The 24,759-nt window shown below is 44.4% G+C and overlaps 9 protein-coding genes and 2 long non-coding RNA genes across 13 annotated transcripts; 5 read left to right on the forward strand and 6 right to left on the reverse strand.

Moving 5' to 3' along the window:
- Window positions 1–111: 111 nt before the first annotated feature.
- LOC6615423 (immune-induced peptides) lies at window positions 112–794 on the reverse strand. Its single transcript, XM_002039769.2, has 2 exons — window positions 686–794; window positions 112–619 (listed from the first exon to the last, which is right to left on the reverse strand). The coding sequence occupies exons 1-2, from the start codon at window positions 735–737 to the stop codon at window positions 333–335; spliced, it is 339 nt and encodes a 112-aa protein (XP_002039805.1). The 5' UTR covers window positions 738–794; the 3' UTR covers window positions 112–332.
- A 64-nt stretch (window positions 795–858) lies between these two features.
- LOC6615424 (leucine-rich repeat protein soc-2) lies at window positions 859–2,482 on the forward strand. Of its 2 annotated transcripts, XM_032715118.1 has the most exons (4): window positions 859–1,191; window positions 1,264–1,449; window positions 1,509–2,093; window positions 2,152–2,482. In XM_032715118.1, exons 2-4 carry the CDS (start codon window positions 1,270–1,272, stop codon window positions 2,410–2,412), a joined length of 1,026 nt encoding a protein of 341 aa, XP_032571009.1. In that variant the 5' UTR covers window positions 859–1,191; window positions 1,264–1,269; the 3' UTR covers window positions 2,413–2,482. The 2 variants fall into 2 exon arrangements, with proteins under 2 accessions (XP_032571009.1, XP_002039806.1); XM_002039770.2 differs by having other exon boundaries at window positions 859–1,449.
- LOC6615425 (mitochondrial import inner membrane translocase subunit Tim10) lies at window positions 2,439–3,209 on the reverse strand. Its single transcript, XM_002039771.2, has 2 exons — window positions 2,849–3,209; window positions 2,439–2,694 (listed from the first exon to the last, which is right to left on the reverse strand). The coding sequence occupies exons 1-2, from the start codon at window positions 2,997–2,999 to the stop codon at window positions 2,567–2,569; spliced, it is 279 nt and encodes a 92-aa protein (XP_002039807.1). The 5' UTR covers window positions 3,000–3,209; the 3' UTR covers window positions 2,439–2,566.
- LOC116800402 lies at window positions 2,439–3,371 on the reverse strand. The gene is made up of 3 exons (XM_032715119.1): window positions 3,281–3,371; window positions 2,849–3,209; window positions 2,439–2,694 (listed from the first exon to the last, which is right to left on the reverse strand). Exons 1-2 carry the CDS (start codon window positions 3,316–3,318, stop codon window positions 3,050–3,052), a joined length of 198 nt encoding a protein of 65 aa, XP_032571010.1. The 5' UTR covers window positions 3,319–3,371; the 3' UTR covers window positions 2,439–2,694; window positions 2,849–3,049.
- Window positions 3,372–3,803: 432 nt separating this feature from the next.
- Window positions 3,804–4,223, forward strand: LOC6615426 (cytochrome c oxidase assembly protein COX19). The gene has a single exon (XM_002039772.2). The coding sequence runs from the start codon at window positions 3,918–3,920 to the stop codon at window positions 4,200–4,202; it is 285 nt and encodes a 94-aa protein (XP_002039808.1). The 5' UTR covers window positions 3,804–3,917; the 3' UTR covers window positions 4,203–4,223.
- On the forward strand, window positions 4,199–4,952 carry LOC6615427 (phosphopantothenoylcysteine decarboxylase). Its single transcript, XM_002039773.2, has 3 exons — window positions 4,199–4,392; window positions 4,465–4,604; window positions 4,663–4,952. Exons 1-3 carry the CDS (start codon window positions 4,218–4,220, stop codon window positions 4,921–4,923), a joined length of 576 nt encoding a protein of 191 aa, XP_002039809.1. The 5' UTR covers window positions 4,199–4,217; the 3' UTR covers window positions 4,924–4,952.
- LOC6615428 (cyclic nucleotide-gated cation channel beta-1) lies at window positions 4,937–9,537 on the reverse strand. Its single transcript, XM_002039774.2, has 6 exons — window positions 9,450–9,537; window positions 8,984–9,071; window positions 6,653–8,272; window positions 6,447–6,596; window positions 5,965–6,394; window positions 4,937–5,906 (listed from the first exon to the last, which is right to left on the reverse strand). The coding sequence occupies exons 2-6, from the start codon at window positions 9,008–9,010 to the stop codon at window positions 5,017–5,019; spliced, it is 3,117 nt and encodes a 1,038-aa protein (XP_002039810.1). The 5' UTR covers window positions 9,011–9,071; window positions 9,450–9,537; the 3' UTR covers window positions 4,937–5,016.
- On the forward strand, window positions 9,027–10,330 carry LOC116800619. Its single transcript, XR_004361512.1, has 2 exons — window positions 9,027–9,370; window positions 9,465–10,330. It is a non-coding gene; the product is annotated as an uncharacterized LOC116800619 (long non-coding RNA).
- Window positions 10,331–10,391: 61 nt separating this feature from the next.
- Window positions 10,392–16,761, reverse strand: LOC6615429 (high mobility group protein Z). Of its 2 annotated transcripts, none has more exons than XM_032716544.1 (3): window positions 16,596–16,761; window positions 10,766–10,976; window positions 10,392–10,682 (listed from the first exon to the last, which is right to left on the reverse strand). In XM_032716544.1, exons 2-3 carry the CDS (start codon window positions 10,916–10,918, stop codon window positions 10,500–10,502), a joined length of 336 nt encoding a protein of 111 aa, XP_032572435.1. In that variant the 5' UTR covers window positions 10,919–10,976; window positions 16,596–16,761; the 3' UTR covers window positions 10,392–10,499. The 2 variants fall into 2 exon arrangements, with proteins under 2 accessions (XP_032572435.1, XP_002039811.1); XM_002039775.2 differs by lacking the exon at window positions 16,596–16,761 and adding an exon at window positions 14,973–15,196 and having other exon boundaries at window positions 10,396–10,682.
- LOC116800618 lies at window positions 13,720–23,042 on the forward strand. The gene is made up of 3 exons (XR_004361511.1): window positions 13,720–14,245; window positions 14,305–14,328; window positions 22,386–23,042. It is a non-coding gene; the product is annotated as an uncharacterized LOC116800618 (long non-coding RNA).
- Window positions 22,034–23,991, reverse strand: LOC6615430. Its single transcript, XM_002039776.2, has 2 exons — window positions 23,348–23,991; window positions 22,034–22,943 (listed from the first exon to the last, which is right to left on the reverse strand). The coding sequence occupies exons 1-2, from the start codon at window positions 23,693–23,695 to the stop codon at window positions 22,389–22,391; spliced, it is 903 nt and encodes a 300-aa protein (XP_002039812.1). The 5' UTR covers window positions 23,696–23,991; the 3' UTR covers window positions 22,034–22,388.
- Between the last annotated feature and the right edge of the window lie 768 nt (window positions 23,992–24,759).

A 24,759-nucleotide genomic window follows, 5' to 3' on the forward strand; every position in this document is an offset into this window, starting at 1 on the left:
TTGTTTAATATTTAAGTTTAGTTTAAAATCACATTTCAACGTTTAAAATATGTCTTACTACGTTAAATCTCTCCCTTACGTCGTTGCCAATCGATAACTAAAATGGCGCTCTTTTCAAAAGAATCAAGTATAATTAGTTGTACTTCTGTTTAATAGCTAAATTTGTGTATAAGGTGAATAAAAGAAATAGTGAATAAATAAATTTGCAGAATACTTAGAAGGAAAATGGTTATTCTCATGTATGAGGTTGCAGAATTAGATTTTCGTGGGCGTGAACTAGAAAACGATGTGTCAAATTAATAAATTGGAACTTTTGCACTTGGAAAATTAGATTAAATGGTTATTAAACTCATGAGCAAAACGAGAACGCCGCCCAAGCTGAAACCCAAGGGTGCAGAGGCCAAGCTTGTGGCAGTTGGCGTTGAGGAATGGGTGTAAGTATTTCCGTGCTCATCGGTGTAGGAATGTTGGCCACTTGAGGGTGAGTTTTGGAAGGTTCCTCCCACTCCGGGCACCGTGTAGGGTCCTTCGTTCTGACCCCGTATGTAAATGCCGTTTCCAGGTGTGCCGAACTCATGGGGACCATTTCTACCATCATAATTCTGCTGCGCATTTGCCACTGGAGAAAAACAGAGAGAGTGTTTCATGGATTTGGCGGTTCTAGTGGTTCCCACACTCAACTTACCGGCAAACAACAGCGTGCTCACTATGAAAACAAGTAAAGTATACGATCTCATGATGCAGTTTCCAGTCACTGAGCTCAATTTCAACTGAGAGCGGCTCCGTAATTTAAAATCTATTTATACGAACCGATAGAAAGACGAGCTTTGGCCAATTAGCAGCTGAGAATGGGTGATGTCAGATGTTGAGCTTTCCTTGCGCGACAAACATTACAAGCGACAATGTACCAATTCTAAAATAGAACTACCCTCCTATTGCCAATATCTAGCATTTTGCGCATGCCACTTTGCCCAGCAAATGAAATTTTTAAATTTAGTTCACTAGCTTGGGAAGAGAAGGCAGGCAGAGAGAGTGCAGCAAACAGAGATTTTTGATTTTTTGCATATATAGACGCTGAGAATCGTTATATAATATGCACTCAAAACAAACGAAAAAATGCGCAAATCGGGCAATAGTTCGAAACTACAAAATACGAGTCCTGAAAACTAAGCTACTAGCGCCAAAAGCAGAGTAGGTATTCAGATAATTGTGAGATAGTTTGGAACCCAAATTCAAGTGCTGCAAAATTAAACACTTAATAAGGGCGACATGGAGAAGGTTTGTCAGTTTTTCCGCAACAACTACGTGCTGGCCAATTGCGAGGATGCCATATACAAGAAGGCGTTCTCCCTGAATCTGTCCCACTACCAAATCTCCGACGTTCCGGACATCATCGAAAAGTGCGAGACGCTGATGAAGCTGTTCCTCAACCAAAACAAGCTAACAAAGGTGAGAAAGCAGCTGCACATGAGAGCCAATGAAATAATAGACTCCCAATCCCTTCACAGATTCCATCCTCCATTGGTAGTTTGATGCGCCTGCAGGTCCTCACGTTGGACTACAATAAACTGGACGAATTCCCGCTCTGCATCTGTCGTTTGGTCCGGCTAAAGTTTCTCAACATCAGCTGCAATAGCATTAGTAGTTTGCCCCCCGAACTTGGATATCTCACCCAGCTGGAGACCTTCTGGTGCAATAATACTGGACTCCTGGAGCTGCCCAACGAAATTCGCAACTGTGAACAACTCGAGACGCTGGGCGTACGAGGAAATCCCTTGAAGAAGTTGCCCGATGCCATAGGCGCTCTGTCGTCACTGCGTTGGCTCACAGCCGAGGGCTGTGAACTCAGCGAAGTGCCACTCACCATGGCGTTGCTGGGAAACTTGGTGCATCTAAATCTCAAGGGGAATCGATTGCGGCGACTGCCCAGGATGCTGATGGCCATGCGGAAGCTGCGGTTCGCTTTCCTCAACGAAAATTGTATTGACGAGATGCCCACGCGGTCACAACTGGAGGAGCTGCGCACTCTTCACATGCTCAACTTGTCCAAGAATCCCATCAGCCTGCACCGAGATCTACAGCTAATGGCTTTGGTGAGGCTCCAAGTCAACCTTTGTGTTTCTTTTTGTTGAATTTCTCGGAATTTTGCAGCGTCAGACGAACCTGTATGTGGAGTTGCCTTCAGATCCCGCCGATATTTGCGATGGTCTCGCCAGTCGGGCTAGCCTCAACGTCCAGGAACAGCAGGCGGATCAGGAGCGAGGAGCAGGACAGGATCTAGACTCCTCCGACTGGGCGAACAGCGTGCGGACCAGCGAACTGGACTCGACGGACGAGAGTACGCTGGAGAACAGCATCGAGGATCTGGGTGTCATGCTGCCGGAAATGTCGCGCTTTGTCACCACCTTTTGAATGCATAAGTCTGTGCCAACGAGGTCTGATATTATGTAGCACACATAAATCTGTGGTTTATTTTCTACAACTGGGTGTTTTGTACATGTACCTCTAACAATCGTAGCGCTTCTAAAATGCACATAAGCGGAAATGTGGGTTAATGGGTGCCAGGTTAACTAGACATCTTCTTCATCAGCTCCTCGTCCTGCATGGACATGGCCGTCAGCTTCTTGCCAATCTTCTCGTGAATGTCCAGGTATTTGGCCACACAACGATCGATGCACACCATCTCGCCTTTGCCTGTAGGGTGCGAAAAGCATACATATGATAATTGTAGAATTGTGGTAAAAGTTTCAAGATTTCTATTAGAATTTCATCAATCGAATCAAAGAGAAACCTGAAGTGCATAGGCTAGAAAAACTGCGAACTAGATGCAGCTTTCTATGGTACTCACCCAACTCCGACTCGGAGTAGCGCGGCGGAATGCACTTCTTGTGGCAAGCGTTCGTCATGCGGTTATATAAATCGGACATCATTTCGATCTCCATCTCCTGCATCAGCTGCAGCTTGGCCTGGTCGGCGGTGCTGATCTGGGGCAGTGCCATCGTGGTGTGGGTGTGTTACTGATGGGTTCTAGGTACTGGGTGCTGCCGCTTTAGTAGTCGAATCGCCTGTCCGATGCTGCGCTTGAGTCGTAATCCCCTTGGTTTGCCTTCCTCATGCGCTCACGCACTCGCATGCTCTCGTAACGCCGGTTCTCAACGGATCTCTTTGACAGCACAAATGCGTACACGCCACCCACGGTCAGAACAGTCCTGTTTCGGGATTTTCAAACACCATGTAGTAAAGCTAAGTGTGTGTAACTAAAAACGATTTTCCTACAAACCAACAGACAGCAATTCGCCCTGCGTTGCCCAACGACATAGCCTGCTACGAAAAAACGACACACTAACGCGTTCCGTTGAAAGGTGTGCGGGATTTTTTATCACTGGCACGTGTGACAGCTGTCACGTAGGGGTACTCCTTCCAATCGAAGTCACTGTATTGGGAAACTGTGATTTGAATCCGTTCGGAATCAGAGTGAATCTGTATTGCTAGGTTGATTTGTTTTCTGGAACTGTACTTATTTATCGCATAATCAACTGATTACTTTATATGTTTGTCAATGGTTTTAATATTATTAAAATATGCTAACTCTTAATGCAACATGTAAGTTATATTAAAGTCTTATTAATAAGGAGTAAGCTAGCAAAATTAGAAACATTATGTGTATTTAATGCTTTAGCATATTTAAGATTATCATCATAACTTGAAACCTTATTAATTTTATTTTCTTATATGATTCCCAATATTTAAATTCATATAACATTTGAAAGTTACCTTTGTAACTCCAAGTATTTTCCAATTTGTGGTTCTCAATACCCTCTGGTCACACTGACCAAATAATTTACACAATTATTTCGTAATTTTAAGTCATATTTTATCAATGATTTAAGATAAGAAACGCGCAGAGCTACTCACAAATGACTTCGCAGATCTACAGCCAGAAGAAGTTCGTGCCCACGCCGCCCGAGAAAGGTTCCTTTCCTCTGGACCACGAAGGTCTCTGCAAGAAGCAATTCCTCCTCTACGCCAGTTGTCTGCGCAAGAACGCCCAGGATACGAGCCAGTGCCGCCAGGACGCCCAGAACTATCTGGCCTGCCGCATGGACAACAATCTTATGGAGAAAACCGAGTGGTCCAAGTTGGGCTTTCACGACCAGAGTACCAAGACCGATCAAAAAGCACCGGAGGTGCAGAAGCAATAGCCGACATTGTGAGCCATGAAGCCCGAACGTAATGTGATGATAGCGGCTACCGGTAGTGTGGCCACCATTAAGTTAGCCCAGTTAATCCGGGAGCTCTCCGACGAGCGCCTGCCCTTCAAGTTCCACCTGAAAGTACTTATTACCGAAGCAGCCAAGCACTTCTTTGAACTGGAGCAAATTCCCGAAAATGGTAGGTTGTATACATCTTTGGCAATTTAGGGGTATTTGTTAACTTTAATGAACTCTACTTTATATATTGTAGTACCCATTTACCACAATCGCGACGAGTGGATCGCCTGGAACAAGCGAGGAGATCCCGTAATGCATATAGACCTAGGCAAGTGGGCGGATTTGCTGGTGATAGCCCCCCTCAGCGCAAATTCTCTGTCCAAAATGGCCACCGTAAGTTTAGGTCGACATCTTAGCCTCAAGAATATTTCAGTATCTTTGTTTATGACAGGGGATTTGCGATAATATCGTCATGTGTGTGGTGCGGGCTTGGGACCTTGAGAAGCCGCTGCTCTTTGCACCTGCGATGAATACCCGTATGTACGACCATCCAATCACTCGGGAGCAGATCGACAAGCTGACCAGTTGGGGCTACAAGGAGATACCCTGCATATCCAAGACTCTAATGTGCGGTGATACTGGAAACGGCGCCATGGCCGAGGTTCCCAAAATTGTGGAAGCTGTGTTATCTGCCTTTCAGCCGAGTAAATAGTAAACTACACATGTCGTTATGCACACAGAGTTTATATCGCAGAATATTTTGTTATAATAGTTAGACAAATAATATGGAATTGGCTATGAAATCTTAGAGATCCACCACCTTCACGTCCTCCAGGGAATTGTTTGCCGATTGGCTGATCAGCGCCTTCTCCGAGTCCGTGAGGTTGATAAACTTGTGCTTAGACTTCAGCTCTTGCTGTATGGAAGATAGCAAATCTGGCGAACACCGCCCCGGCTTTAAACCCTTTTGATCCTGCGACTCGGCGGCGCCTGTGACCTCCATCTTGGGCTCCACAATGGTCTCCATCTGTACGGACTGGCGCTTGCGACGCATCCTCTTCGAACCTCTCGTGATGAGCACCACGGCGGGCGATTCAAATGGCAGCGCCTGGATAACTGTCTGCAGAAGCTTAGGCGCCGTCTCTGGTGTTTTGGGATTGCCGATAACCACATCTGCCTGGAGGGCGCTCCGTGCTCGCTCTCGCTCCTCTTCCCGCTCCCTGGCTGCATTTTTCCGCATTAGCTGACGAGCACGCTTCTTGAGAATCGCCTGGGCCGTGGGATAGTAAGCAATGACCTCGTTTAAATCCGATTTGGACAGCACGAAAAGGTTGGAGTAGCCCTTGGATCGGACATCTGCTGTCCTGCGATCGGCTCCATTGATTCCCAGCAGACTGATCTCACCGAACACGGAACCTTCGGTTAGAGTGGCCAGCACTACATCGCTACTAGGACCACCCATCACTTGAACCTGTCCCAGTTTCACGATATACATCTCTCTGCCCACTTCGCCTTTGCGGCAAACGAAATCCCCAGGCAGAAATGTGACTGCCCTTAGTTTTAGAACCAGATCTCTGAGTAAGGCCTCCTCGCAATCAGCAAAGAGTTGGACTTTGGAGAGCGTTTGTATGTGCACGGAGATGGCGATATCGGTTTTCAAATTGATGGGCAAAGCATCCAATATGTTGGATTCATCTACAAAATTTGATCTTAATTAGATATTGTAATTAAAATGTTTGAGAAGGGTACAAACCCAAAGTGCGCTGCTGCTCCCATGTAAACTGGAACCACATTTTGACCCTCGACTGCACCTCCTGGGAGAGATTGAGGCGTCGCATGTACTCCAGTGTCTCATCCTCCAGCTGGCGATACTCATGCTTGTTCCGAGTGGCTGTCGAGATGATGTCCCTGATCTGACCAATGAGCAGAGCGAATACGAAGACGCCCATTAGCCAGGCCACCGTCATGAAGACGTACTCTCCCTGGCGTTCCGGTTTGGGATTTTTTCCTATCGAAGTTGCCGTCTTGGTGGCAAAAGCAAAGCACCTTACATAGGGATGCCCTTTGCCGCTGAAGACCCAACGATTCTGTCCCAGACCCTGGTAGTCACTATAGGCGTAGTACAGAGCAGCCGTGATGTGGATCATGTAGAGCATGTAGGTTAGGGTTTTGGCCACTCGAACCTAGAATATAGTTTATTAACACGGCATAGTTTAAGTTGTTAATATATCTTACGAAATGTGGAGAGGATATAACTCGATCCAAAAGGCGAAACACTTCCCAGAAGCTTTGAATCTTGAAGAACCGAGGAAAACGCAACCAAACCGCCTGTGTTCCCAGTTTAAAGTACAATAGCTCCAGCGGAAGAAGGGCCAGGAGATCCAGCTGGAACATTTTAAGTTAAGTTATACGATTCTAAATGAAATTGTAAGTTAACTCACCTTAAACTGCAGTTTTCGCATGTAGTTCTTCCTGGTGAGGTTCTTGTTTTTCACCCAGAATCCCTCAAAGAGGTACATAACCCGATGTTTAAAGAAGACCACATCCAGTAGGTATATGATGTCAGCGCAAAAGTCACAGGCCAGCCAGATATTGGTGTTCTCCTTGGTTTGAAAGGGAAACGAGGCACGCAGCGGGATTACCCAGGCGTTGTAGAGGAACGATAGCGACACAACGCATAGCCAGGAGATATAGATCTTGCCCTGGGGATCCAGGGTTCGCTCATCATTGTTGGCGCCGCACAAACTGGAGCAGAGCCACACATTGGACCTTGGAGTGTCCGCTTCGAAGAGTCTTCCACGATGGGGTGATTGACCAGCCGGCACCAGACGCACCTTGTGCTGCGGAGAAGGATGCAGACTCTTGGTCGGAGGCGGAGATGGTGAACTGACCGTGCTGCTAGAGGAAGGAGTCGGAGGCAGCTCGATTCGGGACTTCACCTTGTTGGCTCTGGCTGTAAAGCGACGAACCAGATGACGAACCTGATCGCGGAGGAACTGCTGACCCTGAGAGTCCAAGCTACCAGCGCTGCTTGGCTTGCGGTGATCCACATCCGAGTTCATTACCGTGTCCGGTTCATCGGCAGCCACTATCTCGCTCTCGTTTATTGAGGGTGTCCTCTGGGTTCGCTCATTTCGATCTTCATTTTGAAGTTCCGGCGATTCGTTGTAACAGATCTGCACATCCTGTTCGTCCTCGTCAACGTCTGGTTGGGATTCCACTTGATGCAGTGGTGAGTTCTTTTCCTCCTCCTCCTCCTTGGGCAAAACCACTTGGCCTGTGGCTGCAGCCAGTTCCTCCGCCCGCTGAATGGCAATCGGATCGGGTACGATCTCAGGAACAGCTCCTGGTAGCGGAACCATTTCGAAGCTCTCCTGCTCGAGCACTCTCCTCACACTATCCGGACTCACTAGAGGCTTCTCGTGGTGCAATATGTGCTTGACCAGAGCATGAGTGGCGCCCACATTGTTTTGATGCTCCGTGGAGTCCACACATCCAATTTTGCCATTCCTAAAGTACAATCTGGAGTGGTAGAACCGTGGACTTCCAGGACGATGTTTTCGGGGCGGCGCCTTGTAGGCATTAATTTTATAGGTAACCCTCTTCACCGGACTGGGGCACTTATTCTCCTTGTTGGAGTACATCATCTGCTCCTGTTCCTTCTCCCTCTGCATGAGCTCCTCGGTGGCACTAACGAACTGCTCGATCTCCTTCAGATCCTTGGTGATCTCCTCCAGGCTGCGCCGCACCTGGGCCTCCTTTTCACCCGGACTCGAGTAGCGGCGGGTGCTCTCCGGCTGCTGGTTAATGACATTCCGCATGAAGGCATGTCGCTCCAGGGTGTCGCAGAACTTGGGCTCCTTGCGCGAAGTCGAAGTGGAAGAGGAGCTGCTCTGGGAGCCGGATTGGGTGACGGGTGTGGTGGCCATCCGCTTCAGAAGCGTGTGATTCGTTTGTATTGGCTGAAACTCGTCGTAGGCAAAGTTCTCCAATATATTCGGGGATGACTTTAGCAACGATGCACTCGCCTCCGGTTCGAGCTTCTCACTTTGGCGATTCACCTGCAAATGAGCGAATGGAGCGGAGCCGCACGTTCAGTCGATTGAGGGTCGGTTTTAGAAATACACGCAAATAAAAACAAGGCAAACCAGCACGCAAGTGCAATAAAAACAACAAAAACGGGTGACAACGGGTGTGTGTGATTCGCATGGTAATTGCTGGAGACGCCCGCACAACGGCGGCTTGGAGTCGCTTTAACGCCACAAGCTCATCCATCGAACTATCAGGCATCGAACTATATTGTGGAAGCCGAAGAAGTGTGAACCCAAAGGGTCGTGGACTCTACTTTTCAACATCCTTGAACGGAAGTCCTGCCTAGGGACATTCAACTTCGCGGGTTGATTATATTCGAAGTTAAGGTCACAGTAAATATATCTTCTGAGTTTTAGTATCAACAAAAGAGCAATAAGCTATAAGCAAAATAATTCTAGTGTTTCATGTTTTAAAGAATCTAACACTGATAGTAAACTAAACTATATAATTATAATATATTAAGCTAAATATAATAATATATTTAATATATTAAGCTAAATAATCTCTGTAAGGATTGAATGAAGTTTAAATATTATGATTTCCTTCTTTGCTATACCTATTTTGAACTGAGTTTTTTATACGTTAGACTGAGAATACCATTTAAGAATCATTTGGATCGGACATAAGGATATGTATTGTCCTATAAATATATATACTACAAAGGATTGGCCATAGCTTACCTTTCGAAAACGTGCCATGCTGGCCATTGTGTTGACCGACCTGCCAGCGGACAAGTTCAGTGTCAGCGAAGAGTTCAGGGTCGTTAGCCTGTAATTAAGCAGGGGAAAGAAACGAGAAACGAGTTTAGCCTGGTGCGTGTTGCACACGGCGTATGATTAATGTGCTGAGTGGACACGCAAATCGCAGTGCACTTGACCCCATCGTGTGTTATCTACTCAGCTTATTCATTTTGCCTGTTCATACGCTCTACGCACTATTGATTTTTCCAGCTGTTGCGACTTGTGGTGCGACATTCGTGCTGCCATTGTTGGCTTTTCTTTGGGTGCTGATAAGAAGAGCCAACAGGTGGTTGAAAATTGGGGAAAAGTTCACCTGGACCTCTACAGGTATTTAATTGGCACTAAAGTGTTTGCTCTTATTTAACTGTTTTATGAGTTGTGTCGCTAGCACTAGCTGTAAACTTACTTTCACTACTTTTAGCCTAAACTTATTTATTCGGCGAAGGACCTCTATCCTGGACAGACAGTCACCAGCCGTCGATGCAGAGGAAGATAAACTGGTCAGCGAAGCGCGGTACATTTGTTTAGTTAGTCCAAACAATTTTCACGCAGGCGCTCTTTGATTCATTCAGATACAGTGGTTCAAAAGCTATTGAAACTAAACCAAACTTGAAAGACCTTTCATAAGGCGAATGTTTTTCAGACCTAACAAAACTCTGCTTAAATATTTAAGCCGATTAAAATCACACCTAACATATCATATTTAAATTGTTATATACTTTTAGCTTTCAATAAACCTGGGGCACTAGTTCCACTTCCCAAAACACTGAAGTAAATTGAATCAAATTTTTTGAGTTTTCAGAATTTTTATATATATTTTTTTTTAAATATTCCATTCAGCTCTACATTCACAATTACATATTTGTAATATTGTTTTTTGTTTTCCTTTTTAAATTACATAATATATATTTAAATATATATTTATGTATACGGTTTAAAATGTATGTGTATATATATAACTTTTTGCTCTCGAATCGAGGGACTCAAAATTCAAATAACTTGACGCGATCGAAAGTGGCTAAAGGGGGCGCGGGGAATCCCCCCATTGGGGGCAGTGGGCTGTATGTGTTTGGGAGGAGTGTCATACATATAGATACATTTATACGTACAAACCTAGAATATAAAGAACAGATGACTGGAAAGGAAAGAATGTGTGTGTGATCCTTCACATCTTTAACTTAGTCTTTATGGTTTATGCTGTGTGTTGGCATATGTATGTGTGTATCCGTGTGTGTGTGTTTGCATGTTTATGGATTTAGTGCATATTTAAAGATTTAAGGTCTTGATTCGGTTTTTCTTTGTTTTTTTTTTCATATTTTTTTTTTTGGTTTTTAATTAGGTTTTTTTCTTGGTTTTCATTTTGTGGGTTTTTTTTGTCACTTAAAAAATTACATTAATAAAATGTATTTTAAAACTTATGCAGAAAAACGTTGCCCTTTGCGATGGATGCAACCGTCTACTCGCTCTCGTCCTCCTCCTCCTCCTCGGAGGACTCTTTCTTCTTGGCCTTCTTGGCGGGCTTGGCGGCCGCCTTCTTTCGCTTCTTGGGCGCACCGGAATCGGTACCGCCATTGGCCTCGTACTCCTTCACCGCCTTGTTGTACTCCTCCTTCATTTTGATGGCCTTCTGCTCCCACTCCTGCGAAAGGTTGCGAAAATGCCCAGCAATTAGTAATCAGTTAACAGTATCGCCAGCTGAACTGGCCGGTTGGCTCCACTTACGGTCTTATCCTTCAGTCCGCGCCAGAGTTCTCCGCCCCGCTTGGCGATGTCTGTCACCTTGCTGCCGGGATTATCCTTCTTGATCTGTTCGCGGGTCTCGTTGAGCCACAGCATGTAGGCGGAAAGGGGACGCTTCGGGCGATCTCCACTCATTTTTCTGGTTTAATTTGACTTCTCTCGAGGAATATATAAAGGCTGAGCACTTAAGCAGCTGAAACGACAAAAAATATTCATTAAAATCATAATTAAACTTGATAATCAGCAAAATAGTTGATCTGTTACTTATTTGAAATCCTAATTTAAAACGGTGTCTGTGCATATGTTTTTCTTTTGCTCCTGACTCAGCCGATTGAATATTCAATAAATGCATTTTGGGCTATGGGCAAACAGGCATTAATTAAATATGCCGGTCGCGGTCAAACGACCCCTGGCTTTAAACCCCCCCCCCCCCTCCCCACCCCCCCCCCCCCACCCCTTTTTGCCTCCCAGATGCCAACGTAAATGAAATACTTTTGATACATAATCCTTGCGGCTTTATATAACCCCCCCACATAATGGCTATTTATGGCAGCAATATTTCCAATTAATTGCGGGTGTCGATTTCTTGTACATATCTACAGTGATGGCCCACCATACAATAGGCCTTGCATTTATATAACACAGAGGTCAATGGCCACATGAAGTGACTTTTTGCACCGGACTTTAAAGAGCCCGTGCGCCTTACCAAATCAGCTGGGAGATGGGCATGCAAATGAGGCGACAACGATGACGACGACACTCTGCCCCCCAAAACAACAGCCATGAGCCATGGGCTGCCATGCACTTGACCCAAATCCAGGAATTCAGCGCAAAATGCACGACAACGAGACATCGACATCGACATCCACATCCACATAGACGTCGCCATCGGAGGCGGGGGCAGGGCAAAGGGGTGACGACGGTTGGTTGCTGCAGACGGAGGAGCATAATGACGTGAATTGGGTTAACAAACGACTCGAAAGCGAAGGAATCTGCGGCCTGAGGAGTCAAGTGGGAGGCAGAAGGTGGCTGGACGAGTGGCGCATCAATCAGGCAGCCGCCATCGCACATTGCAGATTGCACAACACCATCGTTTTGCCAACGGCCGGGGGATATCCCCACTCCCAAGCATGAACCCCCCTTCTCCACCCACGCAGATGCATCATCGTACATACATATTCGTATCTGCGTATCCTGTGTCCGGGAGCAACAGGAAAACGGCGGCAAAATTGTTGCTAGTTCAACGCGGACACAGACACAGATACACGCATCCTCCAGATAGACGGATGATGCCTGGCGAGGCTTCGCATATTGCGGCAACACGTGATGCAGCCAGGATGCCACCTACCTACATATTCCCCCCCTCAATACTGTATATACGTATATACATATATATTTTCCTTTCCAAGTGGGTCCACCTAGAAAATCGAAAGCGAAAACCATTTCCCATTGGTGCGAGTGTATGTGCATAGTTGGTTGCGTACATACATACATATCTGTATCTGTTGTTCTGCACTGTACTTGTTAGCCCCATCATTTACCCATAGCTGAGCAAAATATAAAAATATTTCAATACATTCTCCTAAAGGATAACGATAACTAAATTCATTATGATAAAATAGTCATTTTTCATAAGTTGGACTCATAATGTCGATGGTTGACTGGCAACGCATTCGTGTTGTTCCATTATTCAGCGGCATTACGCATACGCAGCGTTGGCAACATGGCACATTACGCATACGCAGCGTGTTGCGGCCGCCCCCTTGTGCATGTGGCATGATGAAGCCCCAGACTAACGACAAACAGAACCCACACAAAAGGCGCACAAAGCATATTAAACGGAATACAAAATGAGGAGCTGCAAAAAACGCAAATCCTTTTCAGTGGAAAATACGGCACAACTGTCATTTTGCCGATCTAAAATTGAAAAGCAGTACGTCACCAGCAGCGGCAGCGACTGAAGCAGCAAATGAGGCAGCGGCGTTGACGTCAACTGAGAGACAACTGACAACGCTTATCTGGTCGGCTCTATGTGTTTATGGCGTGTGTTTTTAATGCCACCCGGCCGAAGGAGAGACCTTCCGTGCAGCACCACCAGTCCAAATAGCAACCACCGTGCCACCGAACCACCGAGTCCATCCGAAACCACCCAAACCGCCCAGCAAAACCCAACGAAGTATTGGCTTGCCTGCAGCAGGAAGCTTGTGCGCAGAACCAGCATTTTAGGGTAGATACTTTCCCAGGGATTTGCGCACTGGATGGCCTCTATGTGTTTTTCGCTTGGAGAGCGTGGAACGCACAGTGGTGACTTTTAAACGAGCAGATACATAAGGCCCGTAATACACTCGGTTAATGGGCCTTCTGTCTCGCCGGTTTCGCTCAGTGTACGGTACAGTCGTGGCACAAATCAAAGGGCAGGTAGGTCAATACGATAGCGAAGCTGATTGAAAGTGGAACGCTAGATGGCGCTATGGTTATGTTCATCAATTATTCATGTTATTAGTTGCATCAGCAGGATTCATTCTTCCCAAAATATTTCGATGATGAAACCTTTCTGCTCAAATCACAAAATTATGATACATAGATGCCAAAACGACAATAAAAGCCTAAGTTAGGAGCATAAAAGTAGTAGCCATAGCACTGAACACAATGTGATATCTCAAATCTGAGAAAAGTGGGTATGATCGCCGGTGGGTGACTTTGAGGGACATCAAAACAACGACCGCTATCTGCGAAAGATTAGCCCGTAGTCATATTCGATTAGGAACTTGAACCAGCGCAAAAGTGGCGCGAAAAGAGCTTCGTAACTGTAAATGCCCCCTAGAAGCTCAGCGGCTATGGCTATATCGCGCTCGCCCGCTCTCTCCTTATCGGTGTGTTGGTTTTTATTTTTCTGCTTGTGTGAGTCAGTGGGGGGACTGAATAACAAAACTTTTGGCGCCATTTTCAGTCTGCACTCGAGAGTGCAGCACGCAAAGCGCTAGAAAATAACAACAAGACAGGCACGCGGAAGAAAAAACAAACTGATTCGGCAAATAGCAATCAAATTACCAGTTAAAATAGGTGAAAATTGGCTAAATGGGCGTCCAGATACAACAGGATGAGCGAGGATCCTGAACGGAGCTGCATTACAAACTACATGGCAATCATTAAACGCGAATTAATCATGCGATATGCAGCGAGAAAAGCAAAAGTCCAGGCTGACTACTGCGGAAAAACAGGATTAGCCTTGCAGGACCAAGTGGAAAAGTGCAAAAGGCAGGGCAAAAGGGCTCAGGCCCAGAGAAGCCGCAGATGGCGACAGGTGGGTGGACAGCGGGTGGCCAATTCCCGAAGGCGAGACCCAAAGCCGATCAGAAATCAAGAGCCCCCAACAAGCAGGTGCGACTGAAAGTGACTTGCACTGGGGAACGCTCCGCAGACAGCAACAAACTACACTGGCCAAACCGAACCTTGATCGGAGTATGCACTTGCAAAATATATCAGAAAAAAATTATAAATAACCAATTCGTTTCTTTCAGTGTGTTATTTCCAAAAATATATAGGTAAGCCACTTGTTATGAATTTAATTTTGAATAAAATAAAACTAAGAAATTATTAAGCCAATCGCTTAAAGCTGCAATCAGCATTTTCACATGCACCCTGCAAAACACTGACTAACTCAATATAATTGTGGTTAAATCAATCTACCTCACATATCAGCATTAATTTGAATGTCAGCGTCGATTTAATCAATTAAACTTTTAGCTTTATCTATAAGTTCGTTTTCGCACTAAAGTCGAAAACCGCTGTCAAAAACTAAAAAAATTGTTTTTCAATTCTTGTAACATAAAACCAAAGCGAATATCGCACTAATTTTCAGCTAATTGTTCTCAATTATAAACCAGATAGTAATTTCATCACGAAACAGCCATTAGTTGTGATTAATTATTTAAATACGAAAACGCACTGCAAACTATCAGCTAGCACATGATTGAAATTCATTCACAGGCCTAAAAACCCAACCGAAGCCTTGTAAACGGCGTTTAATTAGGTAAATACATAACCGAATAAATATATTTGCGCGCACATGATTTCACTTGAGTCGAAGATTAATGCCTGGCCGACTAATTTGACGACGAGTGTAAATGCGCTCTTGGCCAGCAAAGTGCAAAAATCGTATGAAAAATGCCCATATCTGCGTACGTACTTTGCCTTGTCGCTGTGCTTCTGCTTCTGCTTCTGCTTCACTCTTCTTGGCCCGGAACGTTGTTCAGATACTTGTACTGGATACTGAATACTGGATAGTGGATACTGGGCTCTGCTGCCTGTGAAAATTGCCTTGCACCAACCGAACTGAGACTGAAACTGAACAAAATGTACTGGGCTGGCTGCCTGCCTGCTACTGCTACTGCGAGCGTCTATAGGCAAGCGAACTGAACTGAAATTCAACTGAAGCAGCTGTACCAGGCAATGGCCATACATACGAGCTACACAGAAACCCAACCAAACCGAACCGAAACCGAAACAGAAACACACATAGAGGCGAGCGGCAGAGAGAGAGGGGGCATACACAGCACAGCAGAAGCAAAAGCAAAAGCAAGGCAGCAACGGCGACGAACGACGAACAGCGAGACCATCAAATAGCACGGAGTACGTACGTACAGGCAGGCCAAAGCAAAAGTATCTGTATCTGAGAGGCGAGCAAACCCGGCCAGCCAACCAACAAGCAGGGCACATCGGGGGTAGGCGACTGTATGCGCACAGTGGCGGGCCTTCGGGTGTGCACGGCTCACGCGAGGCGACTGATTTGCGTGGTCGCACACTGGCGGGCCCTCCAATTAGAGGTACAGCGCATGCACAGTACAGGCACGGAATATTGAAAGTGCATGCTTTGGAGTTTTACAAGAAATTAAGATACTTCTGCGAGGCTTACAAAACAATATTTTAAAACTGTTACAAAGGAAAAGTTTTTTTATTTTAAATTTTAAAAATTAAAATTATTTTCTTTTGAATACACCCTTGGTACGAACCCTACCATTGTTTATCTCGAAGCAAGCACCCTAAAATTTAATGAGACGCGCATGTTCCGACTATTTTTGCCGCGACTGTACCCTGTTTGTTCATTTAAAAAGCATGGAGCTGTGAGAACGAATTGCCAGTAGTATTTGGCGGCGCCGCTTTCCCCTCTCCGCACTCCCCACCTTCCCCCCCTCCCCCCTGACCGACCCATTTAATACCCCAGAGCTCGTCCAAAACGTCGTCACTGCCACCACCCACCTGTACCGCCCACCTCGTCCCGCAAAAATTAAAAAATAAAGCACTCCTATTTCAGCACTTCCAATTACACATCGCCATCGCCATTGCCACTGCCCTTTGGCCATCATTCAGTTGTTAAAAAATCCGTTGGCCAATGTAAAGATTTGGCCATTTCCAGAATATATTTAACCTACAATATTGATTTGACATTTACATTTAAATCGATTGAGTAATCAGCTAAGCCAATCAGCTCGCACAGCCGACGCGTCTGCATTTCAAAAAATAACCGTCAATATTTCGCGCGCGCCCTCCATTCAAAATTTCAATTCAATACGAGCACGATGTGGACGAAAGCTAAAGCCACCTAACCAAAAGGCGAAAGCAATGTGGCTCTATGTGGGCCCAAGTAGTAAGTAGTAGAGTGTATGGCCCACGCCGTAGCACCAAAAAATTGGGTCGTTTCGTTTATTTAGCAAAATTTATATAATAAACGGCCACGGTGGCGTTATTATTTGGCCAGATAATTTAGGCCAGACAATAACGAATCAATCGTAGTGAAGCACTTGACACTCACCCGTACGAAAAAGTCGCGTAATTTGCGTTTTAATTGCGGCAAATCGGTAAAATCTGCTCGATTTTGGTTCAGTTGCTGCTCTGTTCACTGTATAAAATTTTCTTTGCACTGAATGCCCAAGTCAGTCGCTTGAGCGTACGTAGTACAGCTTTTGCCTTTGCAATATGAAATACACAGCGTATAGTGAATGCCAGAGCCCAGAGCCATACGGCCATACGCCATATAGCTCGAGTACGACGCAAACGCAGGCAAACTGCTGCCGTTTCGCTGTGTGCGTGCCGAGTATCTGTGTGTCTGTGTATCGCTCGCCGCTCGCTGCTGGCACAGGCACACTGGCACTCACAGATACAGAACGTTTCACTATCGGTGTGTATCTGGCCTGGCTGGCGAGCGTGCGAGTGTGTGGGTTCTTGCTTTGGCTCTGCTGGGTTCGTTCGTTCGTTATATGAACACACAGCACGCCAGAGCAGAGCAGATGGACGGAACAGGAGGCGGACGAGGAGGAGCTGGAGGTGGAGGTGGAGGTATCAACGGAACGGCAAGAGCGCAGAGTCAAAGCATTGAACATGGCCGCCTGGTCTTGGTACCTTGGTTTGGCCTGACTGGCCTGTGGTTCGCTTTGGGCAGGCTCATTCGACATATATTGTCCGCATTTCCGTTTAATTTTGGATGGTTTTATCACTAACATGGGGTGTACTGGGTATGGGAAAATTTGGGGAAAGCATCCATCCTTCGACTGGCATTCAAAAAACCTAAATATTTCATTTAAATACGCGGTTTTTATGGCATTTTCTGCAAATAGTACTTAAAATATTATTAGTATCCTACGTTTTTAGTTAAAAAATGTATTATTTTTAAATAACTTCAAGCATTCGGGGTATGTGGAAGTGTTGCAATGACATAAAGCAACCCAATGGCATTTAAATAATTATATATTTAATTAAGGAAATTTGTTATTTAGACCTTTGTTCCCCAACAACTTATAAAATAAAACGTGCAGTACACAGAGTATGAGAAAGTGTTTAGGAAATAGAAATCGTATGATGATAATTTTATTATATATATTATTATTATTATTATTCAAAATTTTTGCTTATACTAAATTAATTAAAGTTCTTTAAAATGAATGCCGGCTGTGATTTTCATAAACGCATCGTTGAAAACCAAATGCGTTTGAATGAGAAATATAATTTGAAAACATTGCAAAATATTAAGTGTTTGCAAATTCGCATATTTTTTTTAAATTAAATTTATTATTAAAAATAGTGGTTAGTGGTTTATGATATGGTAGATTAATTTGGATCCTAATTTGCATAATTTGCATTTACATAAACTGCAGAAACATAGATTACATAGTAAATGGTATATGATCATCTAAATAAAATATTTCCTATTCGATCACAGAATTGTTTTATTATGAAATAAATTAAATTAAATAATATTTAAACAAAAAACTATAAAAATATTAAAAAAAAATTTTTTTTTAATTAAAGAAAAGAATTAATAAATAAATTGTAAGCAAGTAGACAGATAAGAAACGGCCTCAAAATTACAACAATCATGCATGGACGAAATGACATCAGAGTGCTGTTCCAAAGGGCCTTATCTAATCGAGAAAACTGGCCGAAATTTCGACGAGGAAAAAGGGGACTCTTCGAGTCGACCAGGCCCGCCTGTTTTTCGTGCACCAGTATCTCGCTCTATAGAACGCTGTACAGCACGGCTGTAGCTACAGCTAAATACGAAAATACGAACCGAACGAGTCTCTGAAGGGGAGTCGGTGCGAGCGAGACGGGGCTGAGGGTGCGAGGGAGAGGGGCTGAGGGACTGAGGCGGTCGTTCCACATACGCGACTGTGTGTGCGACTGTATCTGAATCGGTCGGAATCTGAATCTGAATCTGTATCTGCCCGAGTCCGAAGCAAAGGCAAACAACGCACGAAACCAAAGAACCCGATTCGTTTGGGTGTAGGGTATGCGAAAATGCAGTGGGACAATCTGAGTGCGTCTAACGATGAATCGCTCAGCGGATTAACCAGATTTCAGATTTGCAAATACCACTGATAATTCCGTAGTGGTAAAATATGGATTAGTAAATGACATTTATTTGAAAATCCTTAAGATAGATATGTGGTACGCCTGAGATACAAGCTAGCAAGTTACATAGTTCATAATAGTTACTTCCATAAGTTCATGGGAGGATCGCAGCATTTTGTTATTTTGTCAGTCCCTTTTTTAACCAAACAGGATTAGGAACATCGATATTAAGGGATCAGCGGTAATATGCAAATATCTTTCAGAAATGTGTTGCAACTGTATCCGTTGATGGGACTAACAAGGTAACGTATTTTACAGATCATTGACCTCAATCCAAAACCATTTGGGGTGCCTAAAAAGGGGTTGCTTTGCAGGATACACAAAATATATCTTTTGGCGTGTAGCGATATCCGGAAAATATAGGATAATTTCAAGATCCAGAAATGGACATATTCCGCTTGGGCCATTGGTCCCACGGTGCCAGTGGGTCGGTCGATTATTATGGTTGTTTGTCGTCTCATTTCAGCCGTGTGTCTGTGTAGCCATAGCCATAGCCATGGTATGAAGCCAACGGCCCGGCCGACGGATGACATCGCCGGGTGATGGTGGGGTGGAGTGGGGTGCTGGGTGGGCTCTGATGTTATGGCTCGGTGTTGGTTTCGTTTTCGGTTTTGATACCCAAGCGGGCTGCAGTCGGCGGACCGACGCTACTGACGGCGACTTTCGGTGGTGGCAATTGTCGGCCAGGAGTGGCTGCGGATGAGGGGCAGCCGCTCATCGGGAGGAGTATGCAAAACGAACCAGCTAACGAGCCGAGCGAACTGGCGACGCTTCATCGAAATGGGGACGCATGAGGCGCACATTTGACAGGATGTGGAAATAACGAGCCTGCATGCGTATGTACTTGAATGTGCCATCCGATCGAAGGATGGATGCTCTACGGGGAGTTCAGGTCCAGAACTGCCATCTTCATTGGTTCGGTACTAATATCACCCTCTTGGGAATAACATGCTCATTTATTAAATCACTGCCAAGACAAGTAAATCCCAAATTCTAACAAAAGTGATATACTTATAAATCACTAGTTTATTTGTAAATAATATAATCGAAATGGAATAGTGTTTATTGGAACTTTAGGAAGCACATTGGATTTTCAGCACAGCTATAAAACACATGCTTTTTTCCTGCCACATTCTGTTGCAACTTTTCATTTTGGTAATGGCTGAAGCGTAGAGAAGGTCTCGGACCTTTTTGTGTGTACTAAGCATTCCTCTATGGGATCCTTGGTGTCTGGTTCTTGCTCTTTCCTCCGACTGACCCCGCTTACCCGGCTTAGGTTGATTCTTGCTGCCTGGACGTGGACATGCCACACAAGAATATGGACTCCGGCTTCACATTTATTCGGTTTAGCAGACGAATATGTGCGGATTGCAGGGTCGAGCAGTTTGTGCCTTTCATGGAACTGAACTGCGTGAGTGAGCTGCCTTGCCAGCCCACACACACACAGACATGAGCACTCCTGGCATATCCTTGTGCAGACAATCAGGAGACTGAAGTACTCGCAGCAGGATGCAGGCAAACATGTCGGGAACAGGGACAGGGGATACGGTATAAGGCACACGGGGCACTTGTTGTTGCCGCTCCTCAACGTTGCATCGTTTTTGCCCATCCTACTCGAACCAATATGCTTGGCATATGGACTAAATGTACTTGGTTTTGCATTTACATTTTATGGAGGGTCTTACGTCTCCGAGCGAATATATCTTTTGGCGCCACATTTTGCAGGGTATCGTTCAGAAGTTATTTAATTGGGATTAAAGAAGTTAATTAGCAATTATAAATGCATTTTAAAGGAAATCTAAGTTATTAAGTTCATAAGTTTACATTTAATATTCCTGTATAAAAATTTATTCTTGAAGGATCAGCGATTAATCATTGAATAATCCCTGTTTAATTGTTTGTTGGATCAAGCACGTTTTAATCGTTTCCTTAAGCTTCCACAGCAGGTGGAATCAAAACCTCGCGATTCACTTATATGGCCTTCCCTTCTGGTTCGGATTCTCTTTCGATTTCTGTTTCTGTTTTGTGCTCCCACCTTCCACGGGGGGAGGGCTTCGTTTCGGGCGAACAGCTGATGCGGCTGCATGTGCGCCAAGAGGGGGGAATCGGGGAAAATCTGGGGAGCAGCTCGCTAAATAATACGGTTGGCGATGGCCCGGCGACGCGTTGTTGTTTTGTTAGTGTGCTGGTGTGTTGGTGTGTGTTTTGGATAGAGCTTGCCGGTCGCTAGCAACAACGAGCACGGTATGGGAGTGCGAGTCCGAATGCCCGCGCCCCATGCCCCATCGGTCTCCACGGCCAAGTTCAGTATCTGTATCTTCGGCACATTCCGTGGTGCCTATTGTTGCACCACCAGGCGGCAGTGGCAGTGGCAAAACCAACACGAGCAACAGGACTACCTCCGGTGTGACCCAATTTAAAGCGGGGCTCTAAAGTGCAACACTAGCCACTGGCCAAACAAATGTGGGCGGACTAGAGAGCAAGTTCTTTCACTCGATGGGGGTTCTTAGTCCTTTGAGCCAAATTGGACTTTTAAGTAATTAAAACCTTTATGGTGAGTAATTTTTAGAAATGATAATGTGATCCAGCCACTGCCATGAAAGTTAGCTTAATAGATCAAATTTATTTTAAAATATCATTTTGTTATTTACAATTTTTCATTCAATCAAAATAAACTTTGACTAAGTTCTAATTACCAAACTAAAGTGGTCTTTAAAAACCTATTTTTTTTAGATGTTTTCATGCAGTTTGTGTCCGAGGTTAGTATCAAGTATTGCTTGTCATTTTGAAGGTCACATGCGAAGGGTCTGCAAGAACCGTTAAGCCCGACTTGCGATTTCGCGTAGGGTGTTGATATGCTGCGAATAAACTGGCGAAGTTGATAAGCAAAAGCAACAACAGTCGTGCGTTTTGTTGTCGTTCGTCGTCCGGTTTCAGAGTCTCGGTTTTCTCTTCTCCTGAGAATTTATTCAGCACATACAGCGGGTGTGTGTGTGTGTGTGAATGCGTCACATTTGCTGAAGGCCAAAATTCGATATAAAAGATATATCCGTAACTAAATTAAAGATATTTGCGACTGGGTATAGATTTAATTGAAATATACATTACGCATTACATTATGTCACATTTTACACGCACTTTACACGCGCGTATTTTACTCTGCTCACCAACACACTCAGTCGGTCGAAGAGAGTGCCTCTATTCGTTGGTTCGCTGTACAGTACAGTTTTGCTTTCTCCCACTCGCAATGTTTTTGCCGTCTTGCTTTTCTGCTTTTCTTCCGGCGGCACAGTGAACGCTCGCAAGTCGAAGCCCCTAGATAATCCGAAATTTATATTATTTTTTTTTAAATATTTTGTTGTTTTATTTTTGCTGTCCGTATGCACATAATAAGTACACCAAAGGTTTAATTTACATAAATTTAAATTCGAAGTCTTCGATTTGGTATGAACAAAAATATATTTTTCTTCTTATTTTCGCACTTATCATAAACTTATTGTAACTTATATTTAACACGAGGTTGCTTTGTCGTTGAGTTTAATCCAATATGATACTTCAAGAGTGTTTTCTAACAAGAACACATCACATAAGCACGGTTAATGTTCTGCCAAATTATACAAGCAAATAACGTATAATCATATTCACAGATTGATTTAACGGAATGTAATCTCCATAATGTACAAAAGAATCTTAGTTTTTAGGTAAATAATATGTCCATATCGCCAGGATGGCCGTTAATCTTACGACGTTCCATAGAGAGCATATACTGGATTTTCGACTGCATTAGCATGGCACTGGCCAATGGCATATTACGGATTTGCGCGGCAACGCTCAACCCGAAGTAGGTGAATTCGTCCTCGCCTCGCATTTCAACTCCGAGGCCAATTCCATTCGTCCGTCCCGCTGCCGATGATCCCAGGCCCAATCCCAAGACATCACTTTTTTCAGAAATGGAGCAGGCTGTCGACAAAGGACAGTTCCCTGCCATCGGAACAGGCGCTGGAGCTGGATGTGCTGGTGAGATGATGTCTCCGATCTTGGACAGGGAGGGCGGTGGAGTTGGAGGCTCCTCCATGGGCATAGGTGCTGGCAGAACGGTAAATAAGGAAGAGGGTGTAGGATCCAACGGCCTCTCGGGGGCAGACAAGTCATCGGGATCTGGCTTAATCTCCGTCTGAATCTTAATCGGCTTCAGTCTAGTAAGTCGAATCTGTAGACGCTTTAGTTGAGGAATTGATGTTTCCAACTCATTCTGTAAACAAATATAACATTGTTATTTGTGTTATAATTTATATATGAGAATACGTTTAAATGAAAACCATAAACATCTAATAAAACCAATACTACCGCATAATGTGTTTTCATATTGATTCAATTAGTAGATCGCGATATTTCCTAAACTGTGACCGCAGTGTAAGCTTATAAGCAAAAGACTGATGCTTCAATTCTGCCATAAAAGTTTTTCAAGCCACATTATGTTTATTCACACAGTGGGCCACAAAAAATGTCGAGGAAGATTTTTAATTCCAAAATGAACAAAATTTATTTGTGTGCTTTTCATTTCTAGTGCTGCAAAATCCGCAATAGAAAAATAAGTCATGTTCTAAGTCTTATTTTTATAATCATACGAATGCTTGAATCATAAATATCCCTTACCTTGTCCAAGAACTCTGCCAAAAATCCGTGAAGTGGGGCAAACCAGGGCGTCTTAGGCTGATATCCCGGAATAGTTCGGATCTTCTTCAGCTCCTGGTGGTACCCAGTACGGAGATTCTTGATCTTCATCTTGACGCCCTGGATGGTAAGACCTGATTCGTATGGTTCAATATCAGCATTGATCCCGGACTGAATTCGCCGATAGGCGGCGTTTCGAGCTCGTCGCAAATAGGGTCGCTTGTTCCAGAGACAAGGTTCCCTTCCGTAAAGCTCTACGAACTTGACCGTACGCTCATCCGAAAATCGATAGGGTAGTCCCAACACACCCGGCGGTGCTGCACTATTCATGGCCGCGTTTAATATATGATCGTTTTTGGAAATGCTTTCTATTTTTAGAGAACCCACTTTGGCATTGGTCCCTCGTGCCAAAAAGCACTAAGGGAAAAAGCACAAACGATAACCACTTCGAGCAACTGCTGCTCCACAACTGACACTGAACATGTTGCTTTTTGCTTTCTGCTGCTTCTCTCCACAGCTCCTCTCGCTCATGGATTCTGTTTCTGTGATGCTTTTGCTGTGTGCTTCTGCAAATCTGCTTTCAAAAAGCACAACCGACAAAATTTTTTAACTGTTGTCTAGAAACCTCAAAATTTAACGAGCTACCGAACAAAACTACCTCTTAGTAACGCAGTCCTTGGCCCTGACAACGTATTCAAGTATAAAAATAAACTCTATTTTATCAAATTACAGATTGAAAATGTTTTCAGCACCCAAAATCCCAAGAAAAGCAAGTAAACAACGGTTTTTTCAAGCATTGCCAAAGCAAAAACGAATAAAAGTGCTGACGAGTTGCTTTGCTACTTTTGCGAGCGAAAGAGAGCGCAGGTCCGTTATTCGGGACGCGCTCTTTGAACACAGTGGCGGACTCAAAAAGTTTCGTCTTCCGACTCTAATTATGCAAATTTCTATTCTCTCTGTTTCATTAAAAAAATTAAAGCATATTTGTCTTTCAGTAAAATCCTGCAAACGGCCTGTAAGTTTGTTTATTCATATAAACGGGCTCACGCACATAATAAAGCTGAATTGCTACTCAAATTAAGAATTGGAGAGGGATCGCACATTAACAGCAGCTGTTAATTAGCAGAAATCATTTGTGCTCGCCCATTTTGAATTAATATTGCAATTTCTAGATTTCGAAGCAGATTTGCCCTCATGCAATCTGTGTGCAACGGAATGCAGTTTCTTTCCTTCAGGTAGGTTCCAGAGAACTGCAGCAAGCCACTGGCAATCCAAGTGCATCCCCTAGCAATCGGTGTCTAGGAACCCGAGTGTTTTTTGCCACTCTAGTGCCGTATTGATTCGGGTGCCCGGGTACTTGCCTGCACATGCAGATTTTGACTGGGTGTTTGAAG

Source organism: Drosophila sechellia, chromosome 2R (assembly GCF_004382195.2).
Source record: "Drosophila sechellia strain sech25 chromosome 2R, ASM438219v1, whole genome shotgun sequence".
Classification (NCBI taxonomy): Eukaryota; Metazoa; Arthropoda; class Insecta; order Diptera; family Drosophilidae; genus Drosophila; species Drosophila sechellia.

Excerpts from the sequence above, each read along its gene's own strand:
- LOC6615428 (XM_002039774.2), bottom strand. The coding sequence starts at position 9,010 with ATGGCCAGCATGGCACGTTTTCGAAAG. Across the intron at positions 6,597-6,652 it reads TGCGAAAACTGCAGTTTAAG|CTGGATCTCCTGGCCCTTCT; the intron begins GTGAGTTAACTT and ends AAAATGTTCCAG. Across the intron at positions 5,907-5,964 it reads GGAGCAGCAGCGCACTTTGG|ATGAATCCAACATATTGGAT; the intron begins GTTTGTACCCTT and ends CAAATTTTGTAG.
- LOC6615425 (XM_002039771.2), bottom strand. The coding sequence starts at position 2,999 with ATGGCACTGCCCCAGATCAGCACCGCCGACCAGGCCAAGCTGCAGCTG. Across the intron at positions 2,695-2,848 it reads CTACTCCGAGTCGGAGTTGG|GCAAAGGCGAGATGGTGTGC; the intron begins GTGAGTACCATA and ends CGCACCCTACAG.
- LOC6615427 (XM_002039773.2), top strand. The coding sequence starts at position 4,218 with ATGAAGCCCGAACGTAATGTGATGATAGCGGCTACCGGTAGTGTGGCC. Across the intron at positions 4,393-4,464 it reads GGAGCAAATTCCCGAAAATG|TACCCATTTACCACAATCGC; the intron begins GTAGGTTGTATA and ends TATATATTGTAG. Across the intron at positions 4,605-4,662 it reads CTCTGTCCAAAATGGCCACC|GGGATTTGCGATAATATCGT; the intron begins GTAAGTTTAGGT and ends TGTTTATGACAG.
- LOC6615429 (XM_032716544.1), bottom strand. The coding sequence starts at position 10,918 with ATGAGTGGAGATCGCCCGAAGCGTCCCCTTTCCGCCTACATGCTGTGG. Across the intron at positions 10,683-10,765 it reads GCGGACTGAAGGATAAGACC|GAGTGGGAGCAGAAGGCCAT; the intron begins GTAAGTGGAGCC and ends AACCTTTCGCAG.
- LOC6615430 (XM_002039776.2), bottom strand. The coding sequence starts at position 23,695 with ATGAATAGTGCAGCACCGCCGGGTGTGTTGGGACTACCCTATCGATTT. Across the intron at positions 22,944-23,347 it reads TGGCAGAGTTCTTGGACAAG|AATGAGTTGGAAACATCAAT; the intron begins GTAAGGGATATT and ends ATTTGTTTACAG.
- LOC6615424 (XM_002039770.2), top strand. The coding sequence starts at position 1,270 with ATGGAGAAGGTTTGTCAGTTTTTCCGCAACAACTACGTGCTGGCCAAT. Across the intron at positions 1,450-1,508 it reads ACCAAAACAAGCTAACAAAG|ATTCCATCCTCCATTGGTAG; the intron begins GTGAGAAAGCAG and ends ATCCCTTCACAG. Across the intron at positions 2,094-2,151 it reads ATCTACAGCTAATGGCTTTG|CGTCAGACGAACCTGTATGT; the intron begins GTGAGGCTCCAA and ends GGAATTTTGCAG.
- LOC116800402 (XM_032715119.1), bottom strand. The coding sequence starts at position 3,318 with ATGTCGTTGGGCAACGCAGGGCGAATTGCTGTCTGTTG. Across the intron at positions 3,210-3,280 it reads GGGCGAATTGCTGTCTGTTG|GACTGTTCTGACCGTGGGTG; the intron begins GTTTGTAGGAAA and ends ATCCCGAAACAG.
- LOC6615426 (XM_002039772.2), top strand. The coding sequence starts at position 3,918 with ATGACTTCGCAGATCTACAGCCAGAAGAAGTTCGTGCCCACGCCGCCC.
- LOC6615423 (XM_002039769.2), bottom strand. The coding sequence starts at position 737 with ATGAGATCGTATACTTTACTTGTTTTCATAGTGAGCACGCTGTTGTTT. Across the intron at positions 620-685 it reads GAGCACGCTGTTGTTTGCCG|TGGCAAATGCGCAGCAGAAT; the intron begins GTAAGTTGAGTG and ends GTTTTTCTCCAG.